This window comes from Manacus candei, unplaced genomic scaffold, assembly GCF_025592945.1.
Source record: "Manacus candei isolate 608988 ecotype Guabito, Panama unplaced genomic scaffold, ASM2559294v1 h1tg000008l, whole genome shotgun sequence".
Classification (NCBI taxonomy): domain Eukaryota; kingdom Metazoa; phylum Chordata; class Aves; order Passeriformes; family Pipridae; genus Manacus; species Manacus candei.
The window spans coordinates 24,341,750-24,368,380 of record NW_026138056.1 but is presented as its reverse complement, the minus strand read 5'-3'; the positions used below and the strand labels follow the sequence as shown (position 1 = coordinate 24,368,380).

At 35.5% G+C, this 26,631-nt stretch overlaps 1 protein-coding gene and 1 long non-coding RNA gene across 7 annotated transcripts in view; one reads left to right on the top strand and one right to left on the bottom strand.

Moving 5' to 3' along the window:
* The window catches only part of LOC127461570 (uncharacterized), a 364,419-nt gene that overhangs the window by 223,281 nt on the left and 114,507 nt on the right, over positions 1 to 26,631 (top strand). The gene's annotated exons all lie outside the window — the stretch shown is intronic.
* CUNH8orf34 (chromosome unknown C8orf34 homolog) overlaps positions 1 to 26,631 on the bottom strand; it is a 148,603-nt gene that overhangs the window by 46,569 nt on the left and 75,403 nt on the right. For all 6 annotated transcript variants that reach the window (XM_051768801.1, XM_051768811.1, XM_051768792.1 and 3 more), the window contains one exon: positions 7,496 to 7,631. In XM_051768801.1, the coding sequence (XP_051624761.1) occupies positions 7,496 to 7,631 (136 nt within the window). The remainder of the gene's footprint in view (positions 1 to 7,495; positions 7,632 to 26,631) is intronic.

The following is a 26,631-nucleotide window of genomic DNA, read 5'->3' as shown; positions in this document are numbered from 1 at the left end:
ATCTGCAGATGCTATCAATGAGCAGTTTTGACAATTCATGTAAGGAATATTTGCACATGCAGAAATTTTCCTGTTAGATTTCAATGCCTTTTATCATCTTACTCAGACAGTGTACACTGTTACACATGGTCAGGATAAGGGGAAAACAGTTCAGGGAGTTTCAATGTCATTAAGTTCCGCATGGATTTTGAAGGTACTACTCCCTTTAAGGTGACTCACACCAAAATGGCTCAGTCTGGGAAAGAAGACTTTACACTCAGACTTGAACAGCAGCAGTCTTCTGAAAACAGACCAAAAGTATCTACCATGATGGCGTGGTCTAATCTGGTGGAATATAAACCTAGACCACCTGCCAAAAACCGCACCAGCAGCAAACTCTACATCCTTCCTTCTTCCAAGATCTAGGGCACCTATAGAGGAATGCCAGACATTGCCCCTCTTTTTCACCCTACCTGATCAGACTCTATCCCAATGTTGCATGGCGCAGTACCTACTCCCTGACACCTTCCCATCCCCAGTTCTGGAGTTATTTTGGGATTATATGCCTGGACAAGATAGGAGATTCCATTTCATTTCAAGAGGCAAGTCAGCCATCCCAATGGTCTCTGTTCAGGGAACACAATGACAATGAGAGCAAACCAGTTATAAACAATAAGGATCTAATGCACAGTGGAAGATGAGGAAGCTCAGTAGGCTTCCTTCCTTTACTTGAAGAAGTATTCCATGAGACCATGATCTTTATCTCCTTTTTAAATGTAGTTTTTAGTCAGTATTTATGATCTTCCTCATAGGAGTAATAAATTTCATTAATTTTTTTCTTTTTTGCCTGAAGTTTCAGGAGTGTTGTCCGTGGATAGTTCATAGAGTAAAGTGGCTTGTTAATTGCACTTTTTTCTCTATTTACAGACACCAGCTTTTCTGCTTTTGATAGTTAAACTAGATTCACTTGTCAAGGTTCAGACTATTTTCTGCATAGCTCGTTATGATATTTTTCACCAAATGCTTCTTTATGACCTCATTAGTCTCATTAGTATTGTTAGAGCTTTGTGATATGCAGATAAAGCACCTCCATACAAACTCTAGTACTACAAAATGGTTGAAACTAGGTTAACACTGGAGAATTCTCCAATCAATCAATTAATTCCTGTTCTTTTCTAGAGACATGTGATGGCCAATTCAGACAACAGTTCTATTCTTTCCACCATTATTCTGAAATTTATGACAAATTATAGCTGGATCCCTCAATTCTTTTGTCTCCTCCTGTACACATTCATGGTTGCCATGGCTCTATGTCATGAAGATCTGCTCGAAGACCAGTGATGTATTTCACAAAACCAACATGTTATTCTTAAATTTCACATAGCACCACGTAGTTTATATGATTATGTCCCAAGTATGCATGGACATAGTGGAGACTACATCGTAGAAAACTAAACTTACTAAAATATTACAAAAATCCAGATGGTAAAAGAAAAGTTAACTGGTCTAGTTAAATCAACAAGCTAACTTGAAGACTGTTTGGAGGACAAGATACCTTAAAGGAGTCAGAGTCATAGACGATGAGCAGGGTAACAATGAAGATTTCATGAGCAAGGCAAACTGACATGAGAATTTTTGAGTACTTTTTCCAAACTAAGTTTTCCAAAAACATCTGTAATGGTAGCATGCATGGAGCATCTCATTTATTCTACAGCAACAGCTCAAGCATACCAGTTGCTACACTTGAACTGTACTCCACATCCCAGAGGTGACAGGAAGAAAAACCACTTTTACTTTTTAATGTACAGGTGCATTCTGTTTGTTTATACCTATATATTTGATTCCTCTAGTTCCTTACTTCATTGTGCTTTTGCTCTAGCTAATCTTACATTATTAACTAAAACATTGCATCTCAAACCTACATTTGTATGCGACTAGCGCTCCTTCCCAACATTCTTGTTCAGAAGCCTTCAAGCTTGTGGCACAGTATGTTTTCTATAATCCCATTTCTTTTTTAATCACATGCAACCCCTTTTTTGTATTCTATTGATGTTAAAAAGAATGAATGCAGCCCTTGCGCTATTAAAAACAAAAAGCTTCTTACTTTCAGGAATGCATTGGCAAGACTCCACAAGAACAAGATTTAACTTTTGAGCATGGCAGTGGGCATACAAGGCTAATGGGTGGTCCTTAAAAAAAAAGAAGAAAAGAAAAACCTCTATAATTCATTCAATAGTACATTAATATTATCTTTTACCTTATGGTCAATTAAATTCTTGCAAATCACTCAAGTGCAAGTCAAAATACATAAGAGAAAATATGGAAGTGTCATTTTGCTTTTACAAACTGTCATTTAAATCTCTATGAGTTTTGCTAATCTGTGATTGTGTCTTCTGATTCATCAGCCAAACCTGAAATTAATTTGTTTTGCCTGTATGTGAGAAGGGATTCACAAAAACATGTTATAATGAGTCAGTCTACTCTGTAAGTCAGTCAAACCAGTTGTGCTCTTTGATGAAGGAATTACAATTATAATAATTTTCCTCAAATAATCTAAATCCAGATCAGTTGTACTAAAAGTGTCTTGGCTAATTTTCCAACTAAATAGAAAGACACAAACTTTCCAGGGAGTTTCTTTAGTAGTCTTTTTTCTGTATCTATAAACCTTGCTTTGTTCCACCTTGTGAATGATGTCACCCCTTTATTTAGATGACTTAATATGCTGCTTAACTTGCCCTGTAGTCCAAGAACAGCTATGGGAATAACATTGTTCTGTAGCTACTTCCCCATTTGAAAAACCTCTTAAAGCTGTTATCCATCTGCATTTCGCTCATCGTGTGTGAAACATCTATACAGAAAACAGTAAGCTCTCTGTTTCTTACAGCTATATGCCAGACTACAAACCAATTTATACTCCAGCAGAATTAACCCCTCCTTTTATTTCTCCTTCTCTCTGTTTGTAGTTTAGGTTTTTTGCTTGGTTTGGTTTGGTTTTTTTGTGGGGTTGGATTTTTTTTTTGGTTGGTTGTTTTGGGGGGGATTTTTTTTAGTTTTTTAAATCACAAGCTGTAAAAGCCAATTTGGTGTGATAGCTTGAAAGAATCCTCTATCTTTATCTCCTGGATGTCTGGATGGAGAACTGCACCTTTTTTTAAAATTACTGACTTGATCAGTCACAACTATCTATCTATTTATTATTTGAAGATGATTGGTGAAATTATCAGCACTGAAGGTTATATACCAGTTTCTAAAAAAAAAATAATAATTACAAGTTTGGGGGGTTTATTTTACTTCTAATTATCTCCAGTCTCATTTCTTATAATTCGTGAACAAGTCTAAGAGACTTAAGGCAAGGGAGAATGTTTTCCCAAATGCAGTGCCTCAATACCACTACAGGTTTCCCCCACAATATAAACTGGATTTAATTTGCATTGTACCAAAGTAGATTTTTATCTCTAATTATAGTCACTTCCATTTGGCATTCTTTTTTTTTAAGATGACCCTCTGATACTGTGTTAAACACTTCTTCAGAAATAGAATATGGGAATTCCAAGGGAAAAACTATTACTGTGCAGACTAACAGCCTAGTGACAGCCAGAGAAAACCAGCTACACAGGACATTTAGTACCAGCTTGAACTAAATGCCAGTTACTAGCAAAGGAATAAGGTTGTTTTGACAGAGAAAGAGGGAACCAGAAGCTGCTAGTATTGTCCTCCTATTATTACATTCTAGAATCTGGGTCCTGATTTTCTCACATATTTGAGTGGTACAAAGAGAAGAAGCTAAACTGGAGCTAAATGAAATCTGACCAAAAATATCTCAGTATGGGGTAAACAGTTGGTTCAGTGCATTCTTCTCACAACTCACAGTGCTCTCACTGTAGGAAGCTATAGAAGCCACAAAAAATATGACACATATAGCTGCACTGTACCATACTGCAGGTGGTTTCAGAATGAAACCAGCACTCCTCTCAGGCTAAGGCAGCCTATACATAGTCATAGACCTGTTCACTCTAATTTTCAAATTAAGAAGTTCTAATGATCTACGGCAAGAAAATGTAATCCTAGTAGCAGAAGAGTCTAAAACTTACACACTATTTTAATGAAGAAGTAGTGTGAAACTTCAATAAGACATTTCTCCTTTCAAAGTGAGATACAAAATATTAAGCCAAATTAATTAAAGCTAGTACTGAAGAACTCCTTCAATTGCTTAAATAAATCTCTCTCAGAAAAGCTCCAACATAGCCAAAGAAGCGAGGAAACTTCTGATGAAGGTGTCATAGGAGGTAAATTGACTGAAGACTAATCAGAGTAAAGCATTTAAAAAAATACAGCAAGGTGAAAGAAACAGATTATGCAAATGCAAGTGTAAAATTAAACTTTTTGTCTGAGCCAAGAAGCACATATTCCAACACCTGGAACTTTGCCAATTAGATTTCAGGTAAAAAGTCATATTTCTCCCAAAGACAGCTAAAATACCTTCAGCAAATCTAATCTGGTAATCTGATTTGACAAACCCTATTATCTACAGAACACCCACTGCCATTAATAGCTCCATTCATTTGAAATCACTTTGTATAACTGGAAAATGTGTAAAATTAAGAAAGACACCTGTTTAATTGTAACAAAAAATATGCATAACAACATATATTGACTTAATTTTCAATTATATTCAAACAGACCTACAATCAAATCTCATAGTACTAATATACACACTGTACAGCACACAAGAGTGTTTATAAAACAGAATATGAAAGTATAAAAATATAATTTCTAAAACAAATAAATACACTAATAACATTAATATTTTGACCTTTCATTAAATACTAGGCTTTGTCACTACAATGGAAATAAATGCCAATGCTGAGAAACTTCCAGAGAGATGACTAAAATACTTAGATTGTAATTTTATAGCACGGTATTTTGAATGGCTGTATCACTGAGTAACAGAAAATCTAATTGTTCTCAAAACCAAATCTAATTGCTCTTGAAACCAAATAGGAAAAAAACTCTGTCTTCATATCCTTGAAACCATTTGCTTCATGCAACTCTCTGTACCCACTACTTCAGCTGCAAGAAGGCTCTGGACAAAACCCCTGTGAAGGTACCAGAGAGAGAGCTAACTGTACTCTGTCTTGAAGTAAGAGAGGAAAGGTGTCTTAAGACTCAGAAAGAAGGAAGGAATGCTCCAAAGAATAGATAGACTAACGTTACCATCCCGAAGAATTAATGCTACTTTCCTCACTAGTGAATACGACAGCAACACCCATTTCTCTCTTTTGACTTCCCTTGCTCCTGATGAGACGTTATAGAAGGGAATAAAATGAAGGTGTATAGGCAAAATAAAGCACTGTTTTGCATTCTCTCATATAAGTGAGGTGGCAAAAGGGATTTTATGAGATCATTCTCTCACAGCTCATATTTTAGATGGCAGTCATACAGTACAGGCATTTAAAGGACAATAGCAATAGCCAAGGTTGCTGGGTTTGGCTCAAGATCTGAGCGGTTTGCTCCCTGATGTGCAGGATTGAGAGAACATATAGAATCTTGGCACCTGCTGTTAGTGGCTACTTTAGGGAATTGAAAATTTAATTAACCTTCATAGTAATCCATATGTTATTGTAAGTTCAGAAAGACCATGTAGAAAACTTCACATTTCTGTATTCCTTACCTTTCTACTTGTTAATACCTGGACAATGGATGCCAGGTAAAAAAAACAAGTGCCACACTTTCATGTAGTTAGTTGTTTGAAGACGTTTTACAACATAAGCAATTTGTTTGTGGTGAATTGGGAAGAATCCCATGACTAGCACGTTTGCTCTTTCCTTAAAGCATAAGGCCACGCTGCTGCTGACAGCAAAACTCTCTAGAATTGCAAGGCCATCCAGTACTCTGACAGTACTGTGAGCTGAAGTTCCCTGAGGCTCTACAAACCTGCTAAAGAGATGCTATTTCATGGGTGATTCATTATGCCTGTAGTTAACGCTTCCAGAGTCTCAGAAAATGTTTTGAAGCTCCTCTGCCTGCATAAGTGCTTTATAAAACTAGTAATTTACGAGCAAAATGGGAAAAAAAGTAGAAACGTAGGGTGGCATATGGCCAAACTTTTGACTTAATTTCACCACAGGTTGCTTTTTATTTACAAGCAGCTAATCCCCTCTCAAACTACACAATAGAGCAGCCATTGGCAAAGGCTGGCAGATAAAATTGGCATGCCTCTGTATTGTTCTTGCTAATCTGAACCATTAACAGAAGGGTGAGAAGGCTAGTTTTGTCATTTAAACAGGCTTAAATCCTTTCTCCAAATGAGCTTTTGTCTACATAGAAGAATTCATCCAGGAAATTTAAGGGGTTTCTGTTAGTGTTGCATTCTCAAGTTGACTAGTCTACAGGAATACCAACCTGTTTATTTGGCCTTCATACTGTAAATACAAGAATTATTTCCAGCTGTCAAAACCAAAAGGGGTTCAACTTGATTAAATTATTTCTCAGAGGTGAAACAGGATGAGATTATAAAGTGCTAAGAAGCAACTATTTGAAATCCTGGACTGCACCTGTGCAACTAAATCTCCATTTATACAGGTGCTTTTCAAATTGGATTTGAACCTTTAAATTCCCTGATTCATCCACTGAAAAACCACAGAAGCTCAAATAACTAATGAAATTCAGAGACAGAAAGGCTTAAAATGGTTTCAAGCTGTGAAGTAAGGCCTAAGACTAACTATGTTCTTTGATTCATTGTTGATGTGACATATCAAGCATAAACATAAGTTACACAATTCAAATGCCAGAGGTCATAGTGTAGTCAGTAGCTAAGCAATTATTTTTTCTTTAGCACAGGAGAGGTCATCACCTTATGAGAAATAAAATAATCTGGTTTTATTATAAGTAAAGTTATGTAAGTGGGAAACGGGGTGTTGGGACTTCCTTCTTACCTCCCATTTAATTTTATTTCAGGCGTCTCGCGAAGATTGTAAGGTGAAAGGCCCCGTCAGGGCTGTACACCAAGGGAATATTGCGGCCGAGGTAGGATACAATATATAGATGGAAATTTACATCGACCACGTGTCTTTTTGTACAGGGGGGTCCCCCTGTACATGTACAGAGGGGTACGTCACCAATCAATCAAGCTGTACAGGGGGTATGCCCTGATCCAATCAGGTGGGACCAATCAAGTGAGGAACCAATCAGGTGGGAGGGTGACACCCACCCGCCGGTTTGAAAAGTACCCTTTCTGAATATTCAAGATATTGGGTAGCTGAAGAGTATAAAAAAGACACGGGCTCTGGGAGGGGTGTGCTTTTTCCAGGCGGGCGGCTTGGGACTGCACCCAGCGCTGCAAATAAAGGATCCTTTTCTGTAAGTTTCCTTGTCCTGCGAAAGTTTTTTTGCCGTTTCTATAAATTGATAGAAGAGAATTTTCTCACAACCTGGCCCATAAGCACAACACATAGCCAAAAATCTGGGGAAAAGAAGGTATTGGCTAGCATGATCTGGGGTTTTTTTTGCTTTTTACCTGGCACATCTTGCACAGATATTCAATGTGACCTTTGCTTGAGGCTCAGCCATATGAGCACTTCGAGTCTGATTGAATTTGTTCCCAGAAGACATCACACTTGTTACTCCTTCCATTCTGAGATCATCAAGATCCTCTGCAACAAGACAGAACAATGGGATGAACACATGATTAAATTTTGTAGCTTAAATAAAGGAGCTTCACCCGTAAAATCACTAAAAAATGGAACTGCTAAAAAGTCAGGAAGAAAATACACACAATTACTTGCATATTAATAGGAAATGACATTTGAGAGTATTTTTTATATTATCACCCTGTTACAAGGAGTTCCCTGAAAAATATTCAGTATTATATTCACTTCAAACAGTGCTGCATATTTTTTTCAGTCTTTATTTGTCTGATTCATTTCTAAAAAGTCTGTCATGAAGAGATGCTGTCAAATAGCTCCATTTGACAAAGGACATATTGAAGACAAAAATATTTTTTTGAGTGTATGCTCCTCCTCTGTTGTTTTTTCATCAACTATTCACTTAGCAATGAAAAAACATTCTTAAAATAAAAGTGCTCTGCTAGACCCAGAAAATGTGAAATGGACACACATTGAAAGAGATCAAAATGTTCATACTTAAATCCCCCATATCGCTGTAATATTGGCAACTCATAATAATAACTGGATTTTTTCTACTGTAAAATCATTCCCATTTTGCAGGAAGAGAGCTGAGGTTCTCAGAGAATTTTTTTCCCAAGATGACACCGAAATAGTGTAGGTCAGTTAGACAGTAAATGATAATCTGTATCTCTTTTGCTAACACAAAATAGGCAAGTTCTCTATTTCTAATGTATTCGTAAAGCCCAATTTTCAGTTGTTTATAACTTGATTAGGGTCTAGCTGAAGGGTAATCAAGCAAAACACTGACTAGTTGCTATTAAATGACCATGTACTGACTGATGCATGTGGCTTAGAGTATACAGTATGTGACCATCTAATTAAAATGTCTTTCAGATAATGTATGCATACACATGTATTTTCATATATTTCATTTTACAAAAGAAACCCGATGTTAATGGATCTGAGTGAAGCAGAAAATACAAAAAGGTAGATTTTAAATACCAACATCAGATACGTAAAAGTAATAGAGAATTTAAAATCAGAAGAGGCACCATTCACTTAGAATTTAAAATATACAAGTAATCATTATAGACACACAGTGGAGTACCAAGCTCCTTTTCATACACAAAAGAATGAGATACAACCCCCCGAATCTTCACCTGAAATATTTTTGGTTGTCCTATGTAGCTCCTAAAGCTACTCTTACCACTGTGCTTTGAACTCAGGGCAGTATGGTCAGATTGTCGGGACTCTGCCATGTTAAACAACACTCTAGGGAGACATCTATTTTAATAAGCAACATTCAAGAACAGCTAGGTTAAACGTAAATTAAAGTTTTGTGACTAAAGTCCTTGAACTACATTTTCTTCTCTGTAATGTTTTATTTTACTGCTTAAGAAAACTGTCTTTCCACTCCCCTCTCCCTCCTCTAGGTAATTTGTTGCCTTGATATAAATTGACCACTGCAATGAAGTTCCTGGCATCATTTTGCACTGTTTCAACAGCTTTTCCTTTAAATTTCATATATGGTTAATACACAAACTAATTCAAAGGACCTGGAAGGTTATATGATAAAGAGCTACAAAATCAATCATCTATGAGTCATTTCAGAAAAGGTATTACATATTTGGAACACATTATGTATTAAAATAAATACAGTTTAATTGTGCTTTAAACAGGTGCTAAAAGTTCCATATTTCTTAACATATGTAAACCACTGTATGGATTACAGTTTAAAAGAAACTGAAGCATATGCCTCAGGTTTTTCTCCCCCTAAACAGATGTGATTTCTTTAAATGAGGTTTTCAACTGTTCTCTGCTTGATTAACTTTTGGCTTTCTGACGACTGTTTCAACAGAGCAAGGATATAGGCTGCCCTCCATCATTCCTTTTACATTTGAATTTGTATATCAGAACCATACCTTTTTTCATTTTTAGTCAACTACCAGCATTTTTCTGTTGAGAAACTTTGTGCAAGAAATGTGGATTCAAGAGTTGCCTATAGTTGTAGCTAACAGGCAAGTAGGCAGAATAGTATGCAGTATTGATTTATTGTCACATGCTGTTAGACAAATAGCAGTATTTGCATACAAAAATGCAGATTTAAAATATCAAAAAGGTACATCATATACAATTGATAATTTTTCTCAAAGAATTTTCATTGATCTAATTCAGCATTGGATGGAATTTGTCAAATTGGCAAAAAGCTGCTAGTATTACAACTAGACAGAGAGGTATAACCTCATCTACCAAATCCAAAGAATAACTGTAGCATTTGATTTAACTTGGATTACTGCACTTCCACATCAGTATTGAATGATTTCAGTTTCTTCTCAATGCCTCAAATTTAGAGTGCAGATATTCCACTTTCTTCTCACTAAAGCGACTGGGCTTTGAGAAGCTGCCTGGTTTGCAATACCCACAAATTTGGATGGGGATTTTTGAATGGTAAGCAAGTTTATATGCCATCTGGCAATCTTCCTGATTGACCACATTAATTAAATGGCCCTTAATTAAAAAAAACCAAAACAAACCCAAAAATTAATAACAAAACCAATAAACCATACAATAACTTTAGTACTAAACTCTGTGTGTATGTGTTGTTCAATAGTTCATGTGTGCTTTGTAGAACAATATTTGAACATAAATAAGAATGTTATTAAAATAAATACAAGCAATGAGTGCAATAATGCATTCTAAGAATTAAAAAAAAAAGGTTTCCGAAGGTTCAGATGTTTCCATGTAACATCGAAAAGAACCAGTCTTAGCAAAAAAAAGGGTTTCTTTGAAAAGTCAATTCAGTTACAGGTTCTGGACACTGAATCTTTTCTCTTTCTTTGTATTCTCTGCTAGACCAACTAGTGAGGATACAGCTGAGTGGTTCAGTGATTTTATTGAGCAGCAGTGAGGTAATTCACTGAGAAAAGAGAGAAAGAAAAGCCAAGCTGATGACTGCTTATGTCATGAAAGACAAGAATACTGTGAAACTTCTCAAATCCTTAGAAAATTATTACCTATCTTCATACAGAAATAGGCTGGAAGTTCACATAAATGAAACAATCTCACTTGTGCTAATAAAAGTTTGTTATTTTAATGCATGACTGTGCACTGTATTTCTTTGATTTAATGTTTATTCTCTGCTATTCTCTAAATGAATAGGGAATGTGAAGACTCAGCTTTGGTCCTATAGCAGTTTCTATGGTTAAAAAACCCCTACCTATAAACCAAATGAAAAAAAACTTACATTTTTCTCAAATCAGCAATTCTCCAAAATAAATTCACACAGTTGCAATCTTCATGCATTGCCATAACAACAATAGACAAAAATACTTTAAAGTGAGATAAAGATCACAAGTATAATATAGCATAGCACAGAAACAGATGTTTTCTATATCAATAATAACGCTGCACTACACTGAATTCTTTGTGGTTTTTTATAGACAAGTGTCATTAAGAATTTTATTTCAACTAAACAAGAATGTAGCTCAGTAACAAGGTAATGTTTTTAAAATAGAATGTTGTTCACAATTATTTACTTCCTTTCTATCCGGGAAGGAAGGGAGAGGGGGAGGGAAAGGGGCACTAGCACCAAGTATTCTAGAAACAATGTAAGATTGCTTAATGTCTTGGGATGACAGGCTGTGGAAACATCTTACAAACATTTACAAGACTCACACACCATTCACTTTAAGGATACAGCTTTTCTTATGCAAAACTCCTATAAAACACAATGAAAGTTTAGTTGTATAGAAGGCTCACATAATTAGGTCATGTGTTACATTTTCTTCTATGATCCAGTCACTTTTCCCCTTCCTCCTTTATAAAACGTAGTAATTTCCCAGGAGTACTTCAAGATGCATAAGGTGCAAAGCTGGAAAAGTCTATGACAACCCAGTTTGTCTGTTCTGTCTAACACTAAGAAAAGTACTAGATGTTTTCATGTAAGAACAAAAATTCAGATAATGAATTCTGACTTGTGTTCTTGCAGGTCACCAGGTAATTCTGATGCATCAGGAAAATAATGCCTCCTCCTTTGAAGCAATGAATTTCTCGAGGTAGTGTTCTTACATCATGGTAGACATTGCCATACTCTGTGTACATAACATTGATTTGTAAAGGCCTGTTGACTGACACACAGACTCTTAATATGCTCTACTACTCTCATTAAAAAGAAAAAAACCCACAAACCAAAAACAAACAAAAAACCACCAACCAACCAACCAACCAATTACAAACCAAACAAACATAGATTCAACCCCAAAAAATCAAGTCAACAAACCCTACTGCTCATAGCAGTTCTGCTTGTGTTCCAGGAATCTCAGCTGCTTTATATGTCATACTTTTATGCGTCTTAACATATTAACCAATCCTTTCTGGTTTAGATAAATTATATTGCCAATATCAAGAGAGTCCAATAAAAACCCCCACATTAATTACAAAAGAAATGTTGAGACAAGCAGGAATTAGGCTTCCAGACAAGGAAGAACCATTAGCCTAGAATACCTGATGCTCCACTCCTGAAAAGGATACTTCAAATATTTGCTTCAACAGATGCAAAACTGGAGCTAGCTTCTGCAGGAAGCTACATGTTCTGGTACATGTTCTAATATGTCTTCCTATTAACATCTTCAAATACCAGACTTTGGACCAGTTTAGACCTATGCCATAGATTTTTGATACAAATATCACTCTAAGTAAATCCAGAGACTTTCACTCCTTAGAGGTATTTTAGATTTCTGAGCACAGTGTTTGGAAGCCATTTAACTTGAGAAGCATCTCAAGTTGACAATAAATTCCCTAAATATGCTTTCACTGATGGAGTCACGCAAAACCAATTGAAATATGATGCTACTAAGTACCTGAGTTTGCATGTCCACCTTTACCTGTATCATTTGTCAGAGGATAATCCCACTCCACAGTCTAAAACCCACAAAACCAACATAGGAGTAGGGAAAGCATCACTGTTTGCAGACCCTGAAACATGAATCCCTGATTAGAGTTCTCACTTTTAATCAGCATGAGAGGAATAAGAGTCAGAGGAATCTTCCTCCAGTTTCTCCTTCTTCCTCTTTTAAGCTGGGACTGGAATTAACATAGGAGGTCTTTTCTGATGAAGATGTTCTAGTTTCATTAGAGCACACTTCAGTATCTTAGAAAACTACACTAAGCCCACAGCGCTCCTGTTTATTCTCCCTTTTCCCACTAGGTGTGATAATTGTTTATGACTGAAAACAAATAACTAGCAAGTAAGACTGATGAAACACTGACTTAGGGGATGAGAGCATCTCTAAGATGCAGTGCAGGGGCTTCGGAGCTTTGCTCCAAATCAGACAAACTACTGACTGAATGCAACATTACAGTCTCATTTTATTTAAATGAGAAAGTTCATAACCACAGTTGGAAAGAACTGGCATCATGTCCTCTTATCATTCCCTACTGGTAATCGTAGGACAAATGATCTAAAATCGCCAAATAACTACTGCTTATCGACTAGTTCAGCAACAATAACTGACTATATAAGTATTGTTGCTTCATATCAGTGGCGGTTTCAAACTCACCAATCTAAGCTATTAACTAGGTGGTTTCACTCAGTGTTAAAGAATTCATTCAGAAATTTTATTTTTACAATAATAGAAACCTAGTATTGATTGGAGCACATTAATTACTTCTACATTTCCAATAAAATGAAATTTAGAATATTTCACTTGTTACATCACATTCTATAATGCATTACTGCAACTGCCATAATTGTACAACAGTACTTTCATTGTAATAATACAGAACCTCAAAAAGGTGATCATGAGAAAATACACAAAACCACCTCAAAATCTGGACTTCAGAAGGCATCTAAAGGAATGTCTTTTAATGTTTTTCCTCAGCAAGTTTTTTCTTTTTTTTTTTTACACTTTAGCTTTAAGTAAAACACCTTTTAGAATTAAAAGCAAATTTTGATCAGTATTTCTAATCAGCTCCAATTCCAATGTCATTCATTCGTGCAACCACTACATTTATTTGAATGTGCAATTCAAACCACAGTCCAATTCTGCATTCTTAAAGAAAACCACCAAAAAAGCTTTGTCATAACAACAGAATTTAAATCAGTAAGTCTTTTTTCAATCATAGCAAAAATATCAAAGCATTCAAAAAGAATGTGTATTTAAAAGGCTTCAGTTTGGTGGGTTTTTTCTTTTTTAACAAAGAGGAGATAGCGTAATATTTTTCAAGTGTATTTGGTTAACATAGTACAGATGTTCCTTACAACATATATCTTAAATATTGAATTTCACATTACATTATTGCTTACATTTTTCTTATTTATATATATTTTTAGTCAAACCAATAATTTGCATTCTGTTCATATGAAGTTTTACAAAAATTATCTAAGATGAATAATAATTCATTAATTCAGTATACTTCACTAAACACAGAGCAACTACAGTGCACTTTCAGCCAGTCAGAGAGAATATTAAACAATTTTTGCACTGAGAGGCACATTCATATTTCTTTGCATTCACTCAATTTACTCTACTAGCCCTTGGCTGGATTAACCCTAGCTAGCTTGTCAAGAGGCCAGCGGAAATTCATACGCCTCATACTAAAATGAAAGTTGAGGCAAAGCATAAAAATTACAAATAATTTTATGCCAAACACTTCCAGTAACACTGAAACACCCAACAGTTTACTTTTAAAAATATATATCACATCAAGAATTCCTACAGTGCAAATATCTCTATACCCAACTTCTTTTTTCTTTTAATTAAAAAGATCGAATTCCAAATATAGTCAAACACTTTACTTGTCCTTCCGAGAATTTTCTTCATGAAGAGAGAAACACACTAAGTAAGAAGCAAGACGCTTAAACAGCTTAAATTTTCTACTGATAAACTAGAATATCTCCCATTTTAAAAACTGCTTTTCAGTCAAGCACTCTACCCAAATACACCTGGCTACAGACCAAAAAGTTGTGCTAGAAAAGTTCCAGTTAATTTAGGGACTCATATATGAGTGATTTCAGACTGGACAATTTGGGCAAGCAGGGAGAAAGCAAAAAATCTCTAAGCTCTCTGTGTGCACAGGAACGTTTAGCAACACATACTTCATATGTTGTATGTGAAAGTCCGTGCTGAGCTCTAGGTGCATTAAAGTCCTGACTGAGATAGTAACACATTAATAATTCTATGATAATCACCAAAACTCTTAGACAAAAAGCTAGAGGAATCGTACTGTAGATCTTTGCTACTGCTCTTCAAACTTCTACCTACTTGCAAAGGGACAACTGCCCTCCTTGCTACCTCTACCTGTGTACCAAGGATGAGTACAACACGGCATCCAACAACTGAAGCTCTGCCACTTCTTCCAGTTCCATCCCTCTATCAGCTTGCATCAACTCTGCTTTGCCCTGAGACAAGACCATCTGTTTTGTATCACTATCCCTATTTTGGCCAGACACTGGGACATCTGGAAGACTGCACTGTCTGCACTCCGAGAAGCAGACACTGAGCTGGATACCATCAGCATACCAATGGCATCACAGCTGACAGTACATGCTCTTCCTCACTCATTGATTAAATTCATACCACTGACATCTTTTCAAAGAGGGCAGAACAAAATTTTTAAATATAATTCTATCTCTCCAGTTGGTTTAAGCAGATAATCTAGCCATGGTATGTCAAAACCATTCCCCACATCCAATAGATTAGTCAAGTAATAAAGTTTCAAATATACCACACAGTTTTCCATTATTTTTTTTTTTACTGAAGAGAAGTTTAGATTACTGGAAAACATTAGCAGCTGGGGATATACAGGTGCTGTTTATTCTGTCAGATTGTTTTGTATAACCTGTGAGTTCAGTGCACTATTGAGTTACGTTTGCTCATGTTTTTGGTTTGAATAAGAGAAAATTAGGTTTTTGGGTTTGCTGCAATGCAAGACAGAGAGCTGGCTGAAATGGAGAATAATCTAGTACATATAATACATTTGGTTGCTACACTTCCACTGAATATTGCAGGACAAGATTATTGCCTAAATAATAAATCAGAGATTACAGCACATTACCTCATGTAATGTTAGCATACACCTACTATCTTAAACATCATAGAGATACATTTGCTTTTAGTCAGCAGTACTTTATCTTCTGGATATGAACCACACATTTCTCTGGAAGACATGATTTCAGAAGTATAAAACCATTTTGTAAATAAATCAGAGAATGTTACCCAAAAATTCTGCTTTTTAAGACATAGTAAGGTTAATCATGACTCCACTGAATTCAAGTGCAATTTTCCATGGTTCCACAGACTGAAAATTTATCTAAAGTATTGTAAATTTCTCTCTTTTGGGTTTTAGCTCCCTAATATGAGAGCTATGAAACTCAGACAGATCATGAGACATGTTTAACTTCGGAGTCTACAGCAGTGGAACAGAATGTGAACCATATCCCTAGCAGTCACTGCATGCCATCCTTTGCAAAGTATAAAAATTGCAGGCTAACCATTCAAAGCAGTTCAATCCACCAAGAGGGAGGCAGAGATCCTAGAATGGAAAGTCAATTCAACATCAGATAGCAAATGTTCCCCAAAGACTTTGAAAAAAACAAGGGTGAAGGAAATACAAAACATTAGGAAGCACAATCATCATATGCTGGATGGAGTCAGCAGAAAAGACTATATGGTATCACAGAAGATAAATTACTAATTCAGTATATTTTCCTTCTCAAAAAGAACCATCTATACTAATTTCTTAGATTGCAGGCAGTTCGACTGATAGAAAACCTAAAAATGAAATAAGGACAAAGTGATAGTACAAACCACATCAACAGGTAGAACAGAGAAAATGAAAACAAAAAAAAAAACCCTAAATTGAAACTATCTTCAATAATACGCAGCAGAGAAGATCTATTTCAAGCAAAAAGAAAACAGGTAGCATTGCTCCAAGAAGACAGCTAGGTCAACACAAAAAGGCCAAGTAATTCATGGTTTTCAGTCTTCAGGCACACTAGCAAAGCTCACTGGCCCTGAAATACTATGAGTTCAAATGGTGGATGAATGAGGTCGAACTCCAAGGTGCTAACCAGTAGTCACTAAGGATGCAGTTCTGAAATCCCACAAGGACGTAGCTTGTTCCCGATAAAGTCCCACTTATTTGTGCGCTCCTACCCCTTCCTACCACTCCCAGTGATACCAGTGCTTGATTCTTATCTGACTTTGGTATAAGCGCATATGAAAAACATTTTATTATTGCTGCATATTTTATTTATTCTGCATGTGGCTTGGTGAGCTGCACTGGCACACTGAGGGATCATACAAGCATTTAAAGGAAACACCAGCAGCATATAGTGAAGGAACAGAGTAGCAAGGAGGACCACCTTCTTTAAAAAAAGCAAGCTATCATATTCATTTAGGCTCAGCCCTTCTCCCAGAGCCATACCCTAAGGGGTAAAAGCATTAGATATTTAAGTAATACATGGACATGTTCTATGGAACGAAAGCACCAGAAGTAAAAAAAAAAAAAAAAAAAGCTAATTGAAGTATTAGAAATAAAAGTAAACAAGACATCATTTTACATTAATGGAATGATACTCCATCTGCAACTCACCATTGCTGCTTTTAAGGACCTTGAAATTTAGTGTAATTTTTCTTCTCTAAAGACACAGAACAAAAATTTTTCAAAATGCAGGTTATATCAGAATATTCAAGTATGCATTCAGAAAAGCATTCCTAATACATGACCAAAATGTGATCTTTAATACTATGTGTTACTATATTAAAGATAGAATTTTCAATTTTTTTTTAGAAGTATTACATTTGCCAAGTAATCATGGCCTTTGTTTCTTTCTTATTTAACTGAGCAATGCCAAGTTGATAAAATCTAATATAACTGAACTTATATATAAGTTTGAACATGAGAGGCAGGCTAAGATGTTGTTATCAACACAGTGTCTTACCTTCTCATCACCTTTTCCTCATCTGTTTTATAATTCCTGAAATATGGCAACATACATGAATCAAGTTAATTCTGATATTCTGATACAACTGTATAAAGATTTTTTGTACATGAATGTAGACTGAATTGATAAGTCTTACTATTTTGAAAGATAACACAACTTAGAGAGGTGATCAATGTGCTCAAAGAAATTTTCAAAACTTATTAATTTATCAGTTCCCTTATCACAGATACAAATATTATTGAACAAATGTAAAATGAACTGAAACTGATGTAGACATACATTTGAATATTCATAAAATTATGTCATATCAATTAAACTGCATTCTTCCGAATTTAACATCCCTTATGTGTCCCAAAACACACAAAACAGTTTGTGACATCTGATAATGCTTCAGCATACCCAGAGAAACACTTTTTTCAGCTCCCAAATGACATTTTCAATTATCTATGAACAATCAAAGTTCCTTTTCAGATAGCACTTCAAAACAGTCTGAAGCAAGAAGTTCTCCTAGTTGTCAAAAACTTTTACTATTCCCTATCACCTGAGCAGCTTAGTTTGTAGACCTTCTCATAACCACTTCACTAAGCACCCAGACTAAGCACCCATAGCAGCTAACATAACTTCCCAACACACCAGTGAAAATCTCCCATCTAATTAATGTTCTATTGCTTATGGAACTTTTTTCTATGTGAAGATTCAATACAACATGAATTATTGCCAAACTATTTCTCATTTACAAATTATAAATTATGTCTAATATAAAGAAACCAAACCCATATAATCAAACAAATTCTAAAGAATAGGGCATCAGAAAGTGAATTCCTAAGGCATTAGTGGTGTAATTACAATATTTATAGAATTTGGAAGTTTGAACAGAGGAGTTTAGATTCATTAAGCAAATATATCAGTCAAGTCTTTTCACCAATGTTTTTGAAATAAATAAATAGAAAATTAATATTCAAAGATGAAAAAATAATTACTGCTCAGTGAGATCTTAACAATATTTTGCCTCTGGTCACTAGACATACATTTAGAACAAATTTAATCCCAAAAAAAAGATTATTTTTATCAGGTCATTGTGTGAATATTCATTGAAATCCCACAAAGATAAATTCAGCCTAATGGTTTGTGACTGATCATAACCCGGTTGCTACTAATTTCCTGAAAAATGTCAGGAAAATTAGTTCCTCTCAGAAATATTCAAATATGTCAAAATATTTTTCTCTCCCTCTAAGGACATCCAAGTAAGCATGAAAAACATTTAATAAAATCCCCGCATGGATACATTTCTACGTACAGCCAAATGGAGAAACAGGTCTGCAAACTATTGTCAGACACCTTGCCAAGTCTCCTCTGTCCCAAACACTGCTTAGAGTACTTCTGCAGTTAGATGATAGTGATTGAAAAATTAAATCTAAGACATGCTAAGGAATTGTCTCTCCACAGATATTAACTCATATTTGCCTTTAGTAACTGAGAGTTACGCTAAGTAACTGAGAGTCAGAAAGAGAAATTAAATTGTACATAAAGTTCCTTTGTATATGTAAAAATGACAATGAGTCACTCAGCTTCTGAGTATCCTAAATAAAAATTAGAGTAATCCATATGTCAAGAAAAAGCATTTGCTTTTGATGTGCCAGGGTAATATTTTAGAGAAAGATGCAGGTGAGCGAGAGGAAACAAATCCATTGAAGCAAGCATTAATTAGGAATGACTGTATTCTCTACGTGTAGGAGAGAAATGAGGACTTTGGTCCACTGTTCAATGTCTGAAGAAGGAAATACATGTTCAATTACTTCTTTGTACTATCACTGTGAATGGCAAGTTCTCTGTAAGGCACATGCAGAACATGCACCCATCTCCTTTGTGTTTTGCAGATGAAAACAGCTGATTTGCCTTCAGGTGATCAGAAACCTACTTGCAACAAGAGGAATGTTTCTACATAAAACCTGTAAAACACGCACATGGCAAATATGGCTTATCTTCTCTACCTCAAAGCTTTATGTTTTCAGTTGAGTTAGGCAAAAGATTACATACGAGAACAAAATTAGTTATCCTTCATTTGCATTTCACATATACCATAAAAATTATTTTAACAATGATTTATAAACAATAAATGCAAATTTCATATAATACAAATGTTACTTTTTCTAGCCTACTGAGCAGTACTTTAATTGTCTGAACAATCTTAAAGCTGAAATTACACTTCAGAAACTTGAAGGAAGACTTAAAAAGGATAATATGCAACACTACTTTCAGACTTCAGTGTCAGCATTTAAAGTTTCAAAAATAGGAAAATTTTAAAGTCAATAATATTTAAAAACTCTGCAATAACATAGGAACGTTTTGGACAAAAAGAAAGTATGCTCTTTACCTTTGTTGGAAAGGACAAATATGTGACTATCACTTTTTTTATAATGAACTATGCCATTAAGAACAGGTTTGTATTCTTACAGTTCCATTTACAACATCTTTTCAAGTTTTTATTCTCATCATATTGAAGAGAAACAACCTTTTTATAACTTCTGGTTTCAATAAAATAAAGAGAGAAAACTTTTTGAAGACACAATTGGATTTGTCTCTCTTTACATCTGATTAAAAATCGAAACTTAAAAATCCTGTTATTTGCATATATATTTATATTTAATTATTCCCAGGACTGCAAACTTTCTCTGGAGAGAATTAAAAACAGTGAAATGACTACAATTCTTTTGATTTCTATTTCATTCTTCATTATTGGATACTTCAAAGATACATAATTTCTTTACAGAGAAGAAATTTGGGTTACATCATTATTACCCAGAAAACAGTACACCAATAAATGTAACCTTTGTGTTCAAAACTCCTCCTTCTGTCAAAAAGGTAAATTGTAACCTCAACTGTTTAGTCCAGGAATGCACAAACTTTAGGCATTTAACATCACATACATACACACACACAAAACCTTTTAAATTTCCATCTCTTTTTCAGCTGCTCAATATCTCAATATTTAGCTAACCATTTCCATCCTCATTTTTACATATTCTTCCAAAGGTGACTCACCACATCTCTTCCCAGGATCACACTCCCTCACCGCAAAACCTTGTCCTTATATGCATTAGCGGCCAAACTCATATTTTACTGCAGTGAAGCCAGGACTTAACTCTTTTAAGAGTGCTCCCTGTGCAGTTTATTGTTCAAAGATCACAAAAATTCAAGGAGCAGTTTCACAGTCAGTTTAAGCTAAACTAAGTCTGTGCTACCACTGGAAGGGTCAGACCTGCTTGTCTCCCATGTCAGCCGACTAACTCGCCCAATCCTTACAATAACAGTAGTGCTTGTGTGGCCCACAGTGAAGGTTCCAGCTTTCTTGCTGGGTTGATTTTTGGCTCAGCTCAGGCTCACTCTTCAACACCTTCTTTGAAGTCTTTTGCTCAGACATTGACTGTTTTAAACAGGCAATCAGAAGAGATGATTTTAAAACACAGCCTAATCTTTTTTTCCATTCAGCATCTGATGATATAAAATCAGTTAAATTACACAAGGTCAGGGTTTGTTATTGAAATTAAAATGGAAGATATCATCAGAAAGTGTCTTCATAGAAAATAACGATACTAAGTCATCTTGAAATACCATTTTTATTTTCCTTGGAATATAAAACTGAAATCTTGTAGGTTTATTGTTACAATTTGAGGAAATATTTGGTAGATATTAGAAATTAATTTTAGGAGTTATTTTAATACCTCTTACTTTGGATTTAGTTTATGCAAAAATATTGTATGCATTACCTTGAGATCATCGCAGTACTACACAAGTACAGAGAAACACACAAAAATTGTCAAAACTTTCACAACTCCAAAGATAAAGGTTAGAAGATAAATTTGCTTCAAAAAATGATAATTTGGATTAAACCAACACACCTGACCGCAGGAAAAAAAATCAAACGTGTAATAAGGGAAGCAGTCAAAATACAGAACTACATACAACAGCTTCTGATGTCTATTCATACTTATCATAACTCCATGGACTTCAAATGATTTAATATCAAAGATAACTTGGATCCTTATATTTAAATCTCATATATTTCCTCTTTCTTGCCTTATCTTTGCCCACAGTCACACTTTTTGTTTTTTTGGATTTGGTATTTGGAGGCATTCTTACTATACTTGTCTCTCACTCACCCTTCTAGTCCTCACTGATTATGCACAGGATCTGGTAGCTATTTATGACAACAGATGACATCTGTCAGTTGAAATGTTCCTTTGGGTTATTTTGTATTTATTTTCCATCATTCCTATTTTGTGATGTTATAAACTGATGATTACCCCTGATTTCTCTTCTCAATCATTGTTCTGGTTTTGAATTTCTCAAATCCTAAATTTTTTTCAGTCTCCACAGTCTCCCACTCCACCATTCTTCCACTCCACTCTCTTGCAGTATAGCCTTCACTACATTTTGCCCTTTCCTCATAATTAATACATTAATAGTCAAAATGTCCTAGAAAGACTAATACTTACTGCCAGTATATTCACACACAAAGAACAACGTTTTCATGAATGCTGCATCACTGAAGAAAATGCAAGAACAGAGGGTGGTAGCAGCACTACTATTGATGTTAGCAGGTGCAGTGCAGTCACTCCAGTGATCTGCCTAAGCTAGCACTGAACTTGCAAACTCAAGGTATTGCATGCCACAGCAACACTGTGAATCACAGCAATGGTGAATGAGCTTCTTGGTCAGCTCAAAATGGATAGATATACACTTGGACTGTTTGAAGCTACCTTTTGTTTGCAGGGCAGTCACAGCATTTACTGCAGTACTTACAGTTTTACCTGATCACAGTTCTGTGCTTTAATTTCTTAAGGCAGCAAACAAAACAGACAAGTGGAATACTTGAAATTGTAGGTGAAGAGCTGTGTTGTAGTGTTTTTATTTATTTTTTTTTCAATCTCACTCTCCTCTAGTTTTTATGAAGGCTTTCCAAATAAAATTTTGAGTTCTGCAAGTATTAGAGGAGTTGCCATTCTGAAAAATCACATTTGTCCTTTTGTACTTAGTTATAAATTATCTCTTACTTCAGTCTATTCTTTCTTCTCCATGTTTATTATTCCTCCATCCTCTTTTTTGCTTTTAGCAATTACAACCACTACTCCACTTCCACACGCAGAAGCTCTCCACATGCAATCCACTATAGAAAGAACAGCTGGTCAAGTAACAGTCTTTTAATATAAGTTGAATTCTCTGTTTTCAAGCAAGAACAGGTAACTTAACAAGTTTGGATTTTGCCATGTTATTTACTGGTTTTCATATTATTTGCTGCTTGCAGAATTTAAAATTATATTTATCTTCTGATTTTTAAATTCAGTGTTACACTTAATATCATGTTCAACAGTAAGAGCACACACCTTGCAACATACAATAAAATTAAAATTCTGCTTGATAGGGAAAGAAATACAAACAAAAAAGGTAGAGGTAGTTACTCTGTAAGCAACAAATGTAATGAATCTTGGATTTGTGTTGCATCTCAACAGTTCCTTCAAGCTAATATCAGCTGTTTCCCTCCATATTTCTTACAGTATCCTCTCTCTAGTAATTCTGCCCATCTTTCCTTTCCTTTCCTTTCCTTTCCTTTCCTTTCCTTTCCTTTCCTTTCCTTTCCTTTCCTTTCCTTTCCTTTCCTTTCCTTTCCTTTCCTTTCCTTTCCTTTCCTTTCCTTTCCTTTCCTTTCCTTTCCTTTCCTTTCCTTTCCTTTCCTTTCCTTTCCTTTCCTTTCCCTTCCCTTCCCTTCCCAAACCTTCCCAAACCTTCCCAAACCTTCCCTTCCCAAACCTTCCCTTCCCAAACCTTCCCAAACCTTCCCAAACCTTCCCTTCATTAATTCAAACAGCTTGTCCAGAAATGCTTCAGCAAGTCAGCAGATGGTTTGTTTGATTCAGAGCCATAACAGCGATCAATCTGCAACGGTAACTCTTTACCCTGTGCTGAAGCTTGAGGATGGTACTAATGAGATTGTCTTCTAGCCAGACACCAATTTTCAGGGAACTGGAGGAAATTTCATCGATTAGAGAACTCCCACATTCAGCTGAAATTTTTTAGCAGATTTAAAAGTTACTAGGACTAGAACTCAAAGAGAGATGGGCACACCTTACAGAATCATATAAGTCCACATAAAACCAGTCTCACCGGAAACCAGGGGCTGAAAACTTATAGGATGAAAAGCAGCGTGCATGGGTTATTGTGACTGGGTTACATCACACTAAGCTCACAGTTGTGCAACTTATGTTACTGTGAACATTTCCCCCACTGAAATAAATACTGGATTAAACAAACATTTCCCTTTTTATCAGATTTCAGTCGTTAGTAACTTTATAAGCTCCAGTCCTTGAAATAATCGAATATATGAGGTCTCCAGCAGACTCACTCTGCTTGAAGTTGCTACCAGGCAAAAGCATCTTCCCCTCCCCTGACAGACAATGCCACTCTTCTAGGCAGAAACAGCCTTCCTTAATGCACTGGGCTGAAAACAACAGTGATTCAGAAGCTGATTTACAAGCAGACCAGATGTCTTTGCCTTGAGGGCTTCCGTATCTATTAAGGTGCAGGATAAGGCAGATGGCTGAGGGTGGCAACAACTTCAGCCAACAATCTCCTGCTGCAAGTCTGTCAGAAGCCAAACAAGAATCAATTCATCCTCACTAACGATTTTGCATGCCCTTTTTCATTCCTTCTCTAAACTTTTAATCTGTAAAACTCTTGAACTTCCGTCTTTCTCCAGTCATTTCCCTCTCACATTTTCCAACATCCTTCCCTACTGCTGTATCTGCTCCAAGATGAGGGTGCTTAGAACAGAAAGGTTTTAAACCAAACTGGGATAACTCACTGGATTCTCACAGGGACAACTGAAAGACACAAGAAAGAAGTCAAACAGGATATGCAGAGCAGACAATGTTACATTTTGACCTACTGGCATGGGTCAAAGGTACCTGGCTCCTTTTATGTTCACAGCTGTTATGGGCCTGCAAACATATCATCACAACCATTTATGTTAATTCAGGAGTCTGAAGATTGTAGCCATAGGTCAAACCATTCTTTCTAATCTGTTCACAGACATTTCTCAACCCCAAAAGACATTTAATGTCATCTTGTTAATTTTTAGAAAATTCTTCACTTGTTTTCAGTCTTGACCCCCTTGGATATTTTAGTGTAATGCTGTAAATATCATTTCACTTATCACCTACCTCCCATTAAACTACAGCATTCTAATAAAGGTACTCACTGCTACTGGATTGCCTAAATAATAAAGATTAAAAAGCATGATTCTTAATTATTATTATTTTGCCACATGGGCAGCTTATAATCCATGACAGCACTTTATTTTTCACTTTATGACTACTTCATCTCCTTAGTATCCTTTTGTGAGAGGTTTTGACACAGGTTTTTTATGAAAGCCCAAGTAAGTTATCCCTACTAGCACCTACTAGCCAATATTTTGCCAACACCTTCATAGAATTACCATCACACACACAAAAAACCGAAAAGACAGTTGCACTCAACTCTAGCCACTACAAGAATCCCCTTATAGCTTTCCAGGGAGAAAAATAAACTTGACATTACTACAAACACCCACCTTTCAAAAATGGAGAAAAATCTTTCCTGCTAAAATAACTGGTTTATTAAATATTGAGAGAAAGAGAAAGCAATGATTAAGTGTTTGAGACCAACATTAACCTCAGAAGCAATAGCTTCTGTTATAGCTGACAACCATTTATTTCTTATCAGAAGTTGTGAAATATTTATATGGAAACTTCTCTGATATCTTCTGAAAACTGAACCTAGTAACTAGCTTACTAAAAATTAATCAAACTGCATAGGTAAATGAATGTATTTTTGAAGTGAATCATACTCCTTGAAACAAATTTTCTAATAAGTTAAATTGGTTTTATTTTTAATGAAAATAAGCATCTACTTTAAAAAAAGTGTATTTTCTATTTTTATTACACAAGATTTTGGTTAATAAAAAAGTGCTGGGATCTGCAATTTTTCAAGTAAAGATATTTGTTCAAGATATTCAGTGGGAGTTAATAACACTGGGACATTACATACCAGCTGACAAAACTGTTATTTTACATGTCACAAAAACAATGCTAGTAACAGACAAGAAAATACTTTCTTGACTATTCTTGGAATGGTAGGGTGCAATGAAAGGGTTCTGATATATGTTGACAAAAGTTTTGAATTGAGGAAGTTAATAAGGAAACAAAATGGAACTTAACTATTCCCAGTGTAACTCCAAACATGCTTATATGCTCTTGAATACTGCTCATCATGATCATAACTAATCTTCATACAGAGGTGTCTTGAAACTGCAACATTACATCACTAAGGGTCAAAGTGTAACTTTTAAACTCTCAGAAATTTTATGCTGTGGCAAATACTACTGTAAAGAAACGTGGTTTTGCCTTCCCATTCCATGTATTAAATGGTTTTGTAAATCCTGGCAGCTTTTCCTTTCATGCAGCCTGATTACACCAAGAAAACATTATCTATTTCACAGCCAAGAGCCATTCATTTGATATTGGGCAGACTGCCTTTAAGAAACCATACAATGCCTAGGGGGTACAAGCACTATTTATTCTCTGAATTTCAGCTCATTTTTTTAACAGAGCATGCAAAAGGACAATAGCTCGCAGCCCATCCAGTTAAAATATGTAAAACCACAGACAGAAACATTTGCCATACTGTTAGTTAAGCAATGCCTCTCTAGAGGTGAAAAGAGCACAAGCTTTTCAGAATTGCACAACTGCTCTGGGAGCATTGAAAACAGAAATCTACTTTGATGATCACCAACAACATTCCAAATGCTCATTCCTTCTTTTAGGAAAAGCAATTCTGAGCTGCAAATGAAAAGATAACTTTGGTGTTATCTGTGTTTCAAACATGTTTCATGATTCTATCTATCCTAGTTGAATGTCACCAAAAATACTCCAGTGATAATTGCCTTCACACTAACAGGGGATGACTGATGTTCAGATGCCCATGTTACAGCTATATTCAAAAGTACTGCATCATTAAGTTTAGGCATATTTTATTCAAAAAATACCA